Source organism: Charadrius vociferus, unplaced genomic scaffold (genome assembly GCF_000708025.1).
Source record: "Charadrius vociferus isolate BGI_N301 unplaced genomic scaffold, ASM70802v2 scaffold609, whole genome shotgun sequence".
In the NCBI taxonomy this organism is placed as follows: domain Eukaryota; kingdom Metazoa; phylum Chordata; class Aves; order Charadriiformes; family Charadriidae; genus Charadrius; species Charadrius vociferus.
Genome location: NW_009649993.1, coordinates 302,931 through 320,035, shown reverse-complemented (window position 1 = coordinate 320,035; position 17,105 = coordinate 302,931). Strand labels below are relative to the sequence as shown.

Sequence of the window (17,105 nt, the reverse complement as noted above, 5' to 3'; positions counted from 1 at the left end):
TAAAAGCAGTGTTCTGCCTAATGTAACTGTGAAAAGTCTCATTAAACCAGCAAGCCTGGTGCTATTTTAAAATGCAGACCTTTCTAAAGCAACTTTAGTGATCTTTGCCCAGTTCACTCATTATTGGTCATAAAAAAGCTAACAACATGCTACAGTTTGTATAAAGGTTTCAGAGCCCTAACTCACAACTCATTCGCTCATTCTGTTTGAACAATGAAGTTTGCCAGCTTCCTGCTTCAGCCAAAGGCATTGCATTCTACTTCTGTTGTGCAATGGTTGCCACAATAATTAACTCACCCTTTAAAATAGATACTGCTTTTTGATTTAAAAAAGCAACCAAACAGAAAGTCATTCAGTTTACCTGTCTCAAATTAGCTATAAAAGAAACTCCTAAGAGACAGGACTCAGTGGAAGACAAGAAGAAAAGAGAGCAGGGGAATCCAACTGAAAAACAACAAAAGCCCAAGCAACAATGCTGAGGATAAGGTGCTTCCAAAGAAAATTCCACTGATCTTTGTAAGAGCTATTAATCAGGAACTCAGCTCCAAGTAGGTTGATCATGTTTGGTTTTCTACCAGCCTATGATCGTAAGATATATGAGGAACTTTCAAACAGTGGAGTACAGAGTAAGGTGGCTTGAGTACACCACTATCAGTGGCTACAGATAAGATATTTTCCAAGTTGAGCTTGTCCTATTAGTGCTTTCATTAAGCAGGGTTGTTGTAACCACAACAGAATATTTAGAAACTGTCTGAATGTATGAAAAAGGGTGTGCCTCAGAGAGTAAAAGTGGTCTGAAGTGTAGCTGCTCTGAAACTGTGATCTTTACCTTAAATAAATGTGTCAGAGAAAACTAATATGAAATCTCTGCACCTTAAGTTCAAAAGATATCCATGAAGCCCACATATCTACCCAGCATCTCCAATGCTTGGCACAAACAGTAGGTGGAAGTCTTCTGTCAATGTCTTAGCATCTTGACACAACTCAGAGTATTTCCAAAGCAGAAAAGATGTGTGTGCATGTGAAAGGGAAGAACTGAAGTTTCCTGATTACTCAATGTATGCAACTGTTCCCTAAACTCCACACATTGAATGGAGGTCCCATATTATTTGGGACCAACTTTTTTCAGCTTTATTTGTGATCCCCAGGCAAATTTCAATAAATTTGTAAGCAACATATTTTTAAGGAGTATTTCAGAATTCACTACTTATCACTAGCAAAGAGCAGACTCATGTTGTTTCTGATTAGCAGTTGCTCTCTGCAAAGCAATATCCAGCAAACATCAAAGTACAATCTTGTGTTGCTGTTTTACAGATGTCTTGTACTAGCTGGAACAGTTGAAGGACGTTGCTTGCCTGAAGATACTCAGTGGGAAAGGAACACCAGCAAGATGCACCATGTTATGTGTTTAGTCTTGTTTGAGATGAGACAACCTGGCCTTTAGAATACCTGAGTATGACTAGAAGAAGACATGGGTGAATGAACGACTTCCTCTTGTTGACATAACTGAAGTCTAGCACTACAGTCTCAGGGAAGCTGGCTGATTAGTTTAGTTTCAGAGAGGATACTTACATGCACTTCTTATGTGTAAGGTACCAGGACACTTCCCTCTACGTAATACAGTAAAAGATGATTGGCTACAAACACCCACAGTTTATGCTATCCTGGAGGAGGTGATAGCTGTCAAGACCCAACATCTCTAGAATGAAATAACGCACAAGCATATTCCAGTAAGTTTAAACTCAATTACTATGGCAGTTCTACACTAGGAAAATTGCTTTACAGAACAGTGTTCTGGAAAACAGTCATACAAACAAACAAAATCATAACATTGGCAACTTCCTTACAAACCATGAGCTGAACTTCACCTGATCTCAGTAAAAGACCAGATTAGTTTAAGGTTAATAAAACAGTTTAGTGCGTTGACCACCAAGGTCTGGATAGAATCCAAACAGTGTTCAACTATGCATGTCTAAAAACAGTCCTTTTTTTTCAGCGCTAGAGGAAGATTTCCTCAACTTGCAGCGAGCAGTCGCTGTCCATGGTCCTTACGTAGTACATCATTATGCTGTTGGAAGTACCAATTTCCAGTCTGGATGAAGTGTCTAGCCATGGTGCTGCAGGATCAAGCTATGAGATAAATGGGAAGGTCAGCCACAGTAAAACTGTCCAGCGAGCTTGAACACGAAGCTGTTATGATACATATGTGAAAACTCATTTTACCGCATTTTAGAAAAAAGGCAAGAACACCTTTGTGGTGTCTGAGAATTCTCATCTCCAGAATATGTATTTGTGTCATAACGCCTCTACAGTTTTCACTGAGAGAGTTCAGATAGGCTCCTCCATCTGTCACTGGCATTCCAGACTTCTGTTAGGAATCAGATTGAACAGGATTTCAAACATGAACATTGCAGCCTTCTGACAAAATGATGCCTTACCAAGACATAACCAGAACTGAGGGATTAAGAGCAAAAATCTAGCAAGCAGTCATAGAACCATAGAATGGTTTGTGTTGGAAAGGACCTTAAAGATCACTGAGTTCCAACCCCCTTGCCATGGGCAGGGACACCTCCCACTAGACCAGGCTGCTCAAAGCGCCATCCAGCCTGGCCTTGGAACACTTCCACGGATGGGGCATCCACAACTTCCCTGGGCAACCGACGCCAATGTCTCACCACCATCACAGCAAAGAATTTCTTCCTAATACCTAATCCAAATCCATGTTCTTTCAGTTTAAAACCTCTTCCCCTCATCCTATCACTACACTCCTTGATAAAGAGTCCCTCCCCATCTTTCCTGTAGGGCCCCTTTAGGTATTGCAAGGCTGCTATAAGGTCTCCCCAGAGCCTTCTCTTCTCCAGCCTGAAGAACACAAAACTCTCTCAGCCCTCTGTGTTGACAAGGGAATGGTACTGCAGTTTATCTGTGTGCTGCTGTACACAGATAACTGTGTGAACGCATGTATTGAAAGTCTCTTCTTGAGCATGTCTGATCTGACATGGAGCTAGTATGTTGGTCCTTCCAGACTTATGTGTTGGTCCTATTACAATTGTACTAAGAGACAAGTTTTCATAGTTGACCGGATTTCCTAATTATGTCAGAATCTAATGGAGTGTATTCTGAGACTGCATGTTTCTCTCTTAGAACCACAGAATCATAGAACCATTTAGGTTGGAAAGGACCTTTAAGAACATCAGGTCTAACCGTTAACTGAGCATTGCCAAGTCCACCACTAAACCATGTCCTGAAGCACCACATCTATGTGTCTTTTACATACCTCCAGGGATGGTGACTCAACCACTTCCCTGAGCAGCCTGTTCCAATGCTTGAGAATCCTTTCAGTGAAGAAATATTTCCTAATATCCAATCTAAACCTCCTCTGGCACAACTTGAGGCCATTTCTTATCTGGATGTGCTTCTATTTAGTGTGTTCATCTGGCAAAAACAGTCAGTGCTTTGCCTTTTCACAAGTGCTGGAATCAGAGTCCAAAAGATATGGACTCCAACTATGACTTCCCTTCATCTTAAATATCACGTAACGTCTATTTAATATGTTAGGAGCCATATCACAGAATGTGTACTTCAGCTGAAGAACTACCTTCCTGATGAAGATACAGAAATCTGGCTGCAAATGTCACCTTCAAGACTGTGCCACCGTGAATAAATGCCTTCCAAATAAACATTTATCAAAATAAAAAATTAAGTTTTCTTTGCCTTCTTCGGCTCCTAGATGAAGCTACTAAGCTTACTTTAACAGGCATACATAAGAAAACATTGCTGGTAGAGAAGAAGGGGACAAAGGCATGGAAAGACATTGCATAAATGAATAAAATGCAATGTCTATTTATTTGAAGTGACATTGGACACAGTTTGACATAATAGGCCAAAAAAACTTTCAAAATGGCTTCTAGTCTGCTATTATTTTTCATGCGAGTCCTACCACACTGATTTAATCTGTTGCTTTGATGAAAGATACCCGAGAATAAAAAAATATTAAGTAAGGCTGTTTTCTTTTTGAAGGGATTTGAGCGCCTGGGGGAAGGAGGCATAGATACCAGGAAATGAAAAGGGTTAAGCTGTTCTACAGATTCTTGGTCACCATCACTGTGCCCTAAGTGATGTGCACCTATAGCACAGCCAAACTGACACGTTTGAAGAACAGTAACTGTTCCTGCTCTCAAAGCATTTCTAAGCAGATTCCAGAGCTAAAAAGACACGGAAGAAAGAATTACAACCCAAAATCATTAGCTGTTTTCTTCTATGTCTGCCTGTCCCTAAGAAGAACTTTTACTACTATGGCAATGAAAAAATGCATTTTCCTTGTTTTTAATGAATTCTTTCTTTTTTTTTTTCCTTCAACTGTCAAAGTGTTTTAGTGTGCAAATATTTTGAGAGTCCAAGCATGGTTTATAAAATTAGTAGGTTAAAGGAGTTTGTAACTGGGAAAGAGAGTGTTAAAGGTAAGAGAAAGTACAAAAGATCAAAGAATCTTCACTGAGCATAACATTTTGTTACAGACAGGTGTTCTTCATCAACAAAACAGAACCTGAGACTCAAAACCCAAGCTGGTTGCAGTTTCCTAATTGCGCTATTCTTTCCTCTCCTTCCTGACAAGCACCAATCATTTTGTTACAATAAAATATATTTATCGGCTACAGCTAAATGACTAGCAATAAACACAATGGTTTTACTACATAGGACTTTGCTGTGTGTATTTGGATATACTACGCACATTTGGATATAATACACTTATACTTCTCACAAAATTACATACATGAGACTATATTAAAGAGTAGTTCTGCTATCTTCAATTTATTTGTTTTAAGCATCATCATGCTTTAGTTTGAAAAAAGACATGTAAATTATAAAATAGGAAAACATTTTTATAATAATAATAATAATAATATGATTTTTGGTGTGTTTTATATTTGTGATATGACTTCATCATTTGTCTGAACTCTTCCTGCACTAATACAATGTCCTACTTTCCATTTCTTCAGCCATGTTAATGATACTATAAGCAGTTTTTGCAGTTGTTCATTGATAAGTAGTCTTTTACATTACAGAAAATACCTAGGGAAAGTGTCTCTATAATTTTAAAAACCAGAGAACATAAATCAGAAATCGAACAGTGAAGACTGAAACATTCCATTTAAAATGGCTTCTTTCCATGTTTGTTATATCCTTTTCCTGCTTAGGTATGAAACCTATACCAATTGCAATTTTTGGGCTTATATCTGATGCTCCTTTCTTTACTGTGCTGAAGATGCTTTTATAAGGATTACGAATATTCTAACCAAATCAAAGGCTTATCTTTTATTTAAAACTTTGAGCAGGATCTTTCAGTGTTGAAAAAACAAGCAAATCCTCTGCAATTTTTGATCTTCCTAATTATATTTCTCTAACAGTAAATATTGCTTTTGATACCTTTCAGTAGCATTTTCTTCCAAGGTTTAATTCAGTCAGTTTTCTCTTACTTTTGTACTCTATTTAAGGGACGTCATATAATCTCTGAGCACCAAACATGCCTCCCAACCCTGAAAACATCTAAAGATTTTCTCATATGTCTGGCCTTAATCTAAAAAAGTCTCTAACACTTCATTCTAGGCATCCCACATCAATACTGGAAAGTGAATTTGTCTTCTGTTTCAAGCCTCATCCTTTCTCCATCAACCTGAGAAATTTTAACCACCTACCAAATTGAATTCCTCTCTTTTCTTACAACCACACACAAACTAGCAAAGGTGAATTATGACAAAATTGTTTTAGAAAGGAATGTAACTCATGGGTGCATGTGCTGGCATAAAAATACATAGTCTTATTGATCGACTCTGCTGCTGTACGTTTGCCTTGTAATACTATCACAGAAATATACTACTTCATTACCTGAAAAATGAAGGACCTGCCTGCATGCTGATTCTCCTTTCCTCTTCCTTTCAACGCCTACCCTGCAAGAAATTGTAGACGTCCCTTCACATCTTCCCTACCCTTCTTTTTTTTTTTTTTTTTTAAGAAGGAAGCCAAAGAGATGAGGCAGAAAGAGGAGGAGCTATAGCTCCTCCATTCACTTAAATTAATCAGAAATTTCTAACCCAGATACGAAAAGCCTTGTTCAGTACATTTTTATTGTAATGAGCTTTTCACAGAAATATGAAAGTAAACAGCAAAATACACAACACTGAACATTTCAGCTTCTCAATTCACAGATTCATCTACAACCTAGCAAAATATTTCCAGCAATGTAACAAACATGCTGTGCAAAAGTATTTATCTATGTGTGCACACACACTCATGTGCAAATATAGCATACAACAACCAAAAATAATTAGAAGATGGGTTAGGCATCCAACAGGTAATAAATAACAGAATTATGTGTAACCTTAATTCAGCACCCATTTTGTATGGATTACGATGCTAATTTTTCTTACAAAGAAACCTCCTCTTAGAATCAATGGGCCACCACTATATATTTGTATTTGACCTCATTCAAAGAATCCTCCTCCAAGCACTCCTGAAGAAGTGTTTTAACTGAACAGAAAGACTTCTCTTAAACTTTCTATTTCATCGTCTCTGTTTATGAAATACTTCCTTACAACAAATTACTTCATTACCACAGCCTGTCCTATGAAATTAAGGTCCATAATTACTGTTACTTTGTTATCGATTACAGCCAAAACTGTCATTTAGCATCCATTCATTTTGGGTGCCCACCTAGAAACATCTTATGATGTGACATTACAGGGTACTCAGCATTATATTTCACATCTTATGTTCAAGCCACATTTCCAGTCAGTTTCAGTAGGAGCTGTGTATATGCAAGACTTAGCTTCAGTTCTTTGTTTTGCCCATCCTCAAAGACTTGGAAAACAAATCAGGACATCTGACTTCATTCACAAAGGCACCCAGCTACCTAGAACCATTCAGCAACTCTGATAAAAGTCTAGACAAACCACACTATCTAAATCAGAGAGCATCAGATTGCCTTAGACCATGAAGTCATGTTCTTTTCTTTACATTGTTTCCTATTGCATTCACTACACACATTCTAATCTCTAAAACAGTAAGGTCGAAGTCCAGTGAAATGTTTTTCTATGCAACCTTTCTCACCATCAGGACAGATTTAAGTCTGCAATTCTATGATTGAAGACTTAAAGCCCAACTTTATGAAAGCTAACTTCTGAATACTGGACTTAAGCTGTAATATTTTAAATGTAGGAGGTTTGGTGGGATTTCAGTTAAACACTCAGCTGTGAAAAAGGGACTTCACGTGAGTCTAGCTGGGATATGTAAAAAGAGAGATCTTAAGTTCACTTGTATTGAACTTCACTATTTGAGCTCCTGGAATAACTTGTGCTCGTGCTAATCATGAAATAATGGGGGATGAGGAAAAAAAACCCTGTACTGGCAGTACGGCTCACCAATAGTGAGGGCAAAAGAATTGCAACTTTGACTCTCAGTTCAGGTTCCACCATCAGAAGCAAAAATATATTTAAATTTTTCAGTACTAACTTCTGAATTCCCTATGCCAGACACAACAAAAATGTACTTTTGTAAGTGTTGCCGTAAACATTAATGTAAGTTAGAAATAAGATAATAAAGTAAGATGAAAATCCAATATCTTTTCTCTCCCATGTATGTGTAACTCATGTATCCCTGTGTACACACAGGCCCTTCTAATAGAAAAAAATCAAATCTAATTTTTGGTTTATATGCTGCAAGTGAATTTTCAGTTCAAGACAGCCTTGAATTTTTTTTAAACCATTTAAACATAATTATATTGGTTTTACTAGGAAAAATATTGCCCTTTCTGCTTCAAAAGAAAGTTTATGATTACATCTAATGCACAAAAAAAGAGGTATCAAATCATGAGCCACAGGTCAACAAATGAAACACTGCACATCTGATTAACTATCACCTGTAAATTCCTTCCTTGCTATTAAGAAACTACTCCTCTATTGTGTCTATACAGCTATCAAGTACAGCAGCAGCTGACTTTCTTAATAGTAAAGGCTGCTTCACTGCTTGCATACCAAAACAAACCTAAACTATATTATATTATGACACAGACTACAGCCAGGAAAGTGTTGAAGAAACAGAATGAAACATATTTAGGTCTTTTTTCTACAGGTAAGAAAGAGACATCTAGCAGACATGGTGAATGCTATGAACAGACAGTAGTTTTTTTCACTACTGTATCTATTGAATAACATTTAATAAAACTTCTATTGATGAACAATGATCAATAAGCATAAATAACATTTGTTTTGCTAGGGACATTGTACTTCAGCCGGAACAGTACACACAAATGTCTAAATCAATTGCATATCCCACAATATTTAACTTCCTACGAACAGTTTATCTTCACCAAACAGTGACACTCCTGTTTCAGATACAATATAATGAGGTCAGTTCCATTAAGGTATGCTGAGTTTAATTTTAACACTACAGCTTTGTCTTCACGGTGAGTGGTGGTTCACTTTGCGATGGTTACTGCTTATTTCAACATATTTACATTGTTTATTAATATGCTTCTGATAAGTGGAGGTGATGAAATTGAAAATTTAACATAAAAGTGATGATGACTCCTGGAGATGCCAATATAATGAACTGCCTGCATGCAGCAGGAAGTAAATCTTCTAAATCTATGCCCAGGCAATCACAGGATATACACATAATTAGCAGGCAGGTACTTTCACACAGCAGGCTTTTTCATTTTCCCCTTCTGAGGCAAATGCTTAGATGTAATACTACTCACAACAAAGTTTGTCTCTTTGACCATGCCTCTACCACCCAGATCTGTAAGTATCTCCAGGGCAGTATAACAATTTAACAACTGCTTCAGTTTTAGTGAAGTAACAGTGTTTACTTTAGTTACCTGAAACTAAGGAGGGGAAACTTTAAGTTGCAACAACATAATGAGTCATCAAGAAAAATCATGCGAGATAAAACAAAGAATTATGGAAAAATCATTGAAGTACTATCTTCAGAGCAAATCAAAGGCTGAATTTACTGAGCAACAGTTCAGCAGCAATAGAACTAATCAAAGCCTGAGTTTTGGTGGATCTGTGTTTTGCAGATAAGCTTATCGTATAAAGTATTTCATGCCAAACCATAAATGGAAAATCTTATGTTACAACCTTTACCTCTGTGAAAGTTTGTATTTGCTTCTGTGCAACTTAGGGGTCCGCTCTCCCACCCCCCAACTGTAGAATTTTCCTGACATTAAGACCTTGTTTGAATTTGGTTGATACTGGCTAACTCACTAAAGTTACTTGAGGACATGGACAAATTGGCAATGCAATTACATAAAACTGCTTTGTTTCAGAAAACCGGACTCCCAATTTTTATGTGCACATTTTAGCAGACCCCTTTCAGCCCCTGGTTTTCCCAGTGCATCTTACCAAGTGCTCATGTGCTTGTAGGACCAAAAACCACTTTCTAAAACAGCCACCCAACTTCCCTTCTTTGGAGAGAAAAATAAAACCAAACCCGATTTGATTTTTCCTTTTGCTTTTTTTTGCTTACACACACGTAATTCAACTGAAGTTAGAGCTGTATCAGTGTAAAATTGAAGCTAGGCTCCTGTAAATGATAGGATAATGTATCTTAACCTAACAATTAATAACATGAAATAAAATTCTCTCGTAGCAACTAATCCAGTTGGTGGCTGGTCACAGGTGGTGTTCCCCACGGCTTAGTGTCAGGGCTAGTTCTGTTTTGTACCTTTATCAATGATCTGGATGAGGGGATCAAGTGCACCCTCAGTAAGTTTGCAGACAACACCAAGTTGGGCAGGAGTCTTGATCTGCTTGAGGGTAGGATGGCTCTCCAGAGGGATCTGGACAGGCTGAATCAATGGGCGGAGGCCAATGGTAGGAGGTTCAACAAGGCCAAGTGCCGGGTCCTGCACTTGGGTCACAACAACCCCATGCAGTGCTACAGGCCTGGGGAAGAGTGGCTGGAAAGCTGCTTGGTGGAGAAGAACCCGGGGGCGTTGGTTGACAGCCAGCTGAATATGAGCCTGCAGTGTGCTCAGGTGGCCAAGAAGACCAACAGCGTCCTGGCTCATATCAGAAATAGTACAGCCAGCAGGACTCAGGAAGTGAGGAAGTGATTGTTCCCCTGTACTTGGCACTGGTGAGGCCCCATCACAAAGACTGTGTTCAGTTTTGAGCCCCTTACTACAAGAAAGACATTGAGGTGCTGGAGCATGTCCAGAGAAGGCAACAAAGCTGGTTGAGGGGTCTGGAGCACAAGTCTTATGAAGAGCAGCTGAGGGAACTGGGGTTGTTTAGCCTGAAGAAAAGGAGGCTGAGGGGAGACCTTATCGCTCTCTACAACTACCTGAAAGGCGGCTGTAGAGAGGTGGGGGCTGACCTGCCAAGTAACAAGTGATAGGACAAGAGGAAATGGCCTCAAGTTGCACCAAGGGAGGTTTAGATGGGATATTAGGAAAAATTTCTTCACCAAAAGCATTGTCAAACATTGGAACAGGCTGCCCAGGGAAGTGGTGGAATTGCCATCCCTGGAGGTATTGAAAAGATGCGTAGATGTGGTGCTTAGGGACATGGTTTAGTGGTGGTTTTGGCAGTGTTAGGTTGATGGTTGGACTTGATGATCTTAAAGGTCCCTTCCAACCTAGAAGATTCTATGATTCTTAACTACTGTGTTTTGGTATTTCATATCATGAACTCAACTAATTTCAAATGGACGAAACAATGCAGTGTGTTTCCATAGAGACATGTGAGATGAGGATATATACCAAATAGTGGTTTCAGCAAATGAGACTGCATTGCAGAAATGTGGCTTTGAAATACGTTTCAAAGAAAAATTGAAAGATTTTAAAAACAGGACCTTGTTTCAACATTTTGTTTGAAACATTAATGAATTCAATCAAGCACACAGATAACAGGATCCTCAACCAAATGCTAATGCACTTATTAATAACATAAGGGTGAAGCTGCTTGTCAGCATAAATCTTGATATAAATTTGTAAGCAGCTAGCTCATTCTGCTCTGTAATAGGCTTAAAAAATTAGAATTGTATTTCTTTCTAAAAAAGTCCATCTTGAATTGACTAAGATAAGTTTCAGACAGAGAATTGTAAATATGGTCTCTAGTAGTTTAAGGTACTTTCAGTCAAGATGCTTTTACAGTTATATAAAAATGAGATTCTAGAGTGTAACTTAATTATTTGAGTTAACTCTGCGGAATGGCCAAGTATATAGAAAATCTAACCCCCTGGGAGATGTTATCAAAGACTCTAAACACTGGCCTAATCTTTGCTCTTATTAAAGGCGAAAGGAAAGTTGCCTTTAATTTATTTAGTTCTTGAACCTCAACATTGTTCGATGAAAACAGTATGAAACTGCAGCTGACGAGGTCTTCACCTTAGATTTTTCTTGATACTAAACCAGTATTTATCTAATAGGGTATGACAGGGTATGATCCACAGGAACTTTAAAGTACAGTCTTATTTTAGTATATCTCTGAAACATAAATAACATTCAGCGTATTTCTAGAAGCTTTGTAATAGTCATGGATTTTTTTCCTGCAGCTAGGTACTGCACACATTTTTGCATGAATTGTTACGCGTATATGCACATACACATAAATGTAGTGAAAAATAATTCAGTATTAAACATAAACTGCACTCAACCCACTGCAACCAATACTGAAGCACAAGAACATATTATTCCCTCATCCATACAAACTGAGAAACAGGCGAAGAGCTAACAGCAGATAGTTATATACAGAACAGTTACAAACTATAGGACTACTTCTTTGTATCCATTCTTTAGGATTGCACTTACAGACAAATTTCAACTTTCTTTAGCAAATTAAACCAAGAACAGGAAAATCAAATAAGATTAAAATGCACTATAGATTTTACCTACAAGGCTAGAGATCAGTGGTAGACTAATTTTTTTAATTATTTCTTATACAGCATTCAATCATATTAGCTGTAGAGAACATTCCAAATTACATCAATTAAAGATAAACAGATTAAAAACTTCATAACTCATTAACAATCAGAATAGAATTTATCAGTATTTTACATTAGTGACTCCCTTACTTGACATAGAAATAAACAAGTACATACCCTGATCCAAAATCTCTTCCTCTTCTTTTTTGGCCTGCTGCAGCAAAGAACTTTTATCGGTATCCTTCATTGCTGTAAAATGGATTTAAGATATAATGTTAATCCCTGCGTGTGAAAGGAATTGAGTATCTTCCTACTGGGGTAAAAAAGCCCTTCTGAAATAAACACTTTGTATTTTTATCTATCTACAGTAGTTATACCAAACAGTGGAGCAGTAAAACAACTGGAATAAAAAATTAAGACTTGTACTTTGCTACACAGACATACCAGTCAGATTACTTCTGAATAATATGAGTTGAATGATTCAACTTTGTAGGAAATAGACAGATAAAGCAAATATTAAAAAAACTGTTAATATAAAGTATTTGGCATAGAAAAGAGGTGTCAATCTTTCGGGTACACAGCTTAAGTAGCTATAAATATATGTTGGAAATTTTTGAAAGAGGACAATAGGAAGAAACAGAAAAAAGATTATGCCAGACATTTTCACCAAAAAGAAGAGCAGAATCCCACGATGGTCTATAATTAGCAACTTGAATTTTATTCAGAATTGCATTTCCTTTTTATGAAAATTTAGCATAGCAAGCCAACACAGACAAACACATCAGTGAGCACAAAGACTTGAATAAAATGAATTACAAGTTTTTTTCACCTTCATGATGTCCATGTGACATCTTTAGCATATCAGACTTGACTGGAATAGGAATATTTGCCTCCTGTGGTATATTTCTGAACATCTCAGGGTTTGCATTCTGCGTGCAGGTCATGTAAGAGACAGCATGCTTGGCTTCCATATAGTACATAATGTAAAAATTACACATTTCATCATTGGCCGTTCCCCTACACAACACAGAAAAGATGCAGCAGTTAGGAAAAAATGAGCTGAATACAGCTATTATTCAATTAATCTAACCTGTTTAACAGAATATTTAAAAAGTTGCAATGAAATGTTTAGAAGTCCCACCCTAAAACATTTAATAGCTTCATTGCAGTGAATATCAAAAGTTTCTTTCAATTTATACTAGAGAATACCTGTTTGCACAAACTCCCCAGGTATCTCAGAAATTCCTAACAATTTGGTTTTGATTCTTGCATCAACTATTTAAACTGTTCTTCCTTCTCATTTCCCCAGTATACTCCTCATAGTCCCCCGTGCGTCACCAACCGTGCACATGTTCCGATGAAATACGACAGAACTGTATCATCCATTACGTCACCATTCATATACTTCTCTGTCAACCTGGGGCAAACCTAATTTAAAATCATTGCAAATAATATCTATGTTTCATTTCAGCAACTATCTGTTATGAGAGTTTTTTTCTCCCCATGTTCAAGTGCATCCATTTATTGGCCAATCACACTGGTTCTAATGCAGAAAAATGTTATTTCAGCATATATTAAGATACCATAAATATCTCTTAAAAGAGAAGATAGCACTGCCATCTTGAGAATAACTTGATCACAAGCTTCTGTAAGGAAAACATGAGTGCAAGAGGAATGATTAAACACTAGCAAAATTCAGTTCTTTGATAAATACTGTGCATGTACTTGAAACAGAAGAGGCTCTTCTGTACTGCTACATAATCCTGTCTTCAATAGAAAAAACAGCTGGTATGAGAAAGAATTTTTTTCTGAAAAATATTACTTTGTGAAGCAGACAATATAGGGCCTCTTTGCAACTGTGATGTGTTTCCATTTTTTTCCTCTGCCATATAGGTTGGTATATTTTATTTACAGCTACAATCTTGACAATGGAATAAGCTAGGACTTATAAATAATGGTTCACAAAATAAAGGTGTTTACATTAAGAATTTTTAATTAGCTTTCACAATTAACCAGTGAGCCCACACTCATAAAAAAGATACGGGGGTGGCCTATTAGCTGCTTGCAAAAGACGTCAGCGCTGACTTTTCCAGCAGCATCCTGCAGCATTCATTTATTCACCATAGCAACAATAATGACACCAGCCGGAGGGGAGACAGGGGAAACATGGGAGAAGAGACTGTTTCAAAAGGGGAATTGGTATTTTTCCATGCATTGAAAATTTAGCATCCCTTGGAGACCACAAAAATCAGACTCTGACTTGGCAAGCTCTGCTTAAGCTTTTAGAAAGCATTAACTTCACTGCTGGACTCCCAGTATCTGTCACTATAATTGCCTTCTCTTTAAACCTACAGCAGAAACGGCCATGTGGAACCCACATGAACTCTGGTTCACCTGACACATGTTACTGTGTCTAAAAATTTCAAATAATTTCATTTCATATATTTACAGTTTTAAAAAAAAACAAGCAAAATACTCTGTTAACAACAGTTGTAGTAAATTCACTGAAAACCCAGAATCCTTCCATTAGATATTTGAACTCCTGAGAAACCCTGTTTTGTGAACTAGTTTAATGCATAGAAATGCTGAACAAGTTGTTAAAAAGAAACAAAATAAAACAATTCCTGTTAACCGCCTTCACACCTCTGCCACAGATATCTAGAACCATACCCAGATCTTGGTATATTAACGGTAGACAGTGAAGCATAACGAAACAGACTAGTTAGAATCAAAAAGCAAGATAATGCAGTTAAAGATCTTAAACACCGAATGGGAACATTTTGCTACAGGCACATAAACCTTCTGTGGAATGGTACAATACCTGTTAAATGTATTTTGAAAGGGAAAGATACAGGTTGCACTACTTTCTTTCTGTTAAGAGTTTTAAACAATACATTACATTGCAACTGGAAAAACAAGCAGCCACTGTGGCTAATGGCACATTCCTTTACAAAGATACGATCCTTACACTGAGTAGGCTCTAGTTGCTGGATATCCCTTAGACTGGTAAGCTACATACTACTTGACACTATATATGTTTACTCTGAAAGATCATTAAATCATCTGTCATAAAACTGCAGTGACTGCTTGCATGAAGTACTAACTGGTCTGTAGCAAAAATTAGAAGAAACTGCTTTATAAATTAGGAATAGTTGATGTCCTTCTTATTTGACAAAGGGTAATTCAAGCCTTCAATTTGCAAAAGCTTGAGCTTGAGGAGAAATCCAGGTAACTGAAATGGACGATTTATGAAACTTTTGAAGAGATGACTCCTGCCTCACCTTTTTAAACCAGAGACATTAAGTCTGTGTTCGTGTGATTACCCTGAACTGGTATGTGGCAATCGCACAAGCAAAATCAAGTTTCACTGCTGAATCTTGGTGTGCCAAACTCTACACATTTAAGAGGCATGCCTCAATACCTAATTTAATTTCTCAGACTGGGAGAGGAAGCAGGATGAAAAAGGTTAGTGTGAACCACGGGGTTCATGAGAGAATGTAAGATAATGGAAAGTCATTAGTGTAACTAAAGAAAAACATGAAAAAAAACCCAAGACCAAATGTGTAAAGAAACAAACAGCACAGTAATGAAGGTATAAGAACAAAATATCTCTCCTCCCCCACCAAGGTTAATACTAATAGACTTGGTCAGAAATGACACTTCATTCACATGAAAGGGACTAGTTGACTATCACAAAAATTATTCCACTGTTAAGAAAGTATAACATTGAGAATATGTCATATTTTAATTAGTTAGTGTATATTATGAATGATTAAGCTTTAACTGATCGGCTTTGGAAAGGCCAATGGAGAAAGCAAACTCTAAGTTTGTTTTAGCCCTGCCTTCCATGTATATTAGAGACAAATCACATAAGGAATTAAAGATCTTTTTTTCAGCTAGTTTAAGAAAAAACAAAAACACCTGCAAAAAATTAAATACAGAGACTGGAAAAGTGAACATGCAGACTTGATCTGATCCTTTTCAGATATGCATTATTTCACAGCTGTCCTTTCACGTTTGCATTTCCCATTTTTTCAGTGTTTATAGTTGGAACTCAGAGGTTCTTTTAATATTTATCTTGGACTGACAAGTCATTCTGAATGGGAGCGAGACAACTGCAACATCAGGGCAACATTTTCCAAGATTTAAACAACTTTTACTTAATTTATTTTAGCTGTATAACTTCCCATATACTCAGTATTGTTGTGAATGCATTCCTTTTCATCCATCCATTTAATTTTATTTTCCAACCATTTATGCTTCCATATTATGCATCAGTTTTTGTGTAATAATTTAAATATTTCCTTAAAATGCTTATGTGTTGTTTCTCAAAATTCATAGGTAGAAAATACATAATAAAAACATAAAGGTCTGCTTCTTTCATCAATTTCTGTTCCTATTACTTCCCCGTTGAAAGCATTGAAAGAAAAGACGGTAATTGCCCCGGAACTATTTCTTAAATGGTAAGGATTATTCAACAAATAGGAACTACTTTGGTGAACATTACAGAAACGTGACAGAAACTTTTAGAACATGTAAAAAAATGTATACAGTTAAATTAAGGTTTTGGATATATTTTTGTCAGTGTTATGACCTTTGTAAAAACCTCTTCTCAAACAATTAATTTTGCTTCAGCTGCTAGTCATCGGTATTTTAACTACTCACTGAAAGATGATAAATTTGTGTTGAATCCTTAACCACCTACTGAGATGAAATCTCAGGGTGCTCAGTGCACTAAAAAACTCATCCCTTGGGGTGCTGCAGCACAGAGCTCCAGAATGGAGAGATTTCTTCAGGGTATCTTCATAGCTCTATGTATGGAGTAAATTATGGTTCAAAGAACTGGAGCCAGTTAAGAGAATATTAATATTGCATCTATTTTTACAGTTGTATTTGTCAACTTGATCTTAATAGAGCTCTGTCTGTCATCTTTGGCTGAATATCATCACCGACAGTTCAGATTTTCCCATTTATCATTACTAGTCATTTATATTTTTATTGTTTGTCATAAAAGCCTGTATATTTTTATATAGAAAAAAAGGTAACTGGTATATTACTCTGAATTTAAGGTTAGATTTCCGGATGGGTAAAAATTTAGCAGAATTTTGTAAGCTTCCATAAATTTTCTTTCTGAAATAATGAAGAGAAATTGTGAAGCTTTATTATTTTGCTTTAAACAG

At 36.9% G+C, this 17,105-nt stretch overlaps 1 protein-coding gene across 4 annotated transcripts in view; it reads right to left on the bottom strand.

Annotated features, from left to right (window-relative positions):
* PAM (peptidylglycine alpha-amidating monooxygenase) overlaps positions 1–17,105 on the bottom strand; it is an 81,899-nt gene that overhangs the window by 26,129 nt on the left and 38,665 nt on the right. For all 4 annotated transcript variants that reach the window (XM_009891661.1, XM_009891662.1, XM_009891664.1 and 1 more), the window contains exons 12-13: positions 12,755–12,942; positions 12,103–12,174 (exon numbers count right to left, since the gene is read on the bottom strand). In XM_009891661.1, coding sequence (XP_009889963.1) covers positions 12,103–12,174; positions 12,755–12,942 — 260 coding nt within the window. The remainder of the gene's footprint in view (positions 1–12,102; positions 12,175–12,754; positions 12,943–17,105) is intronic.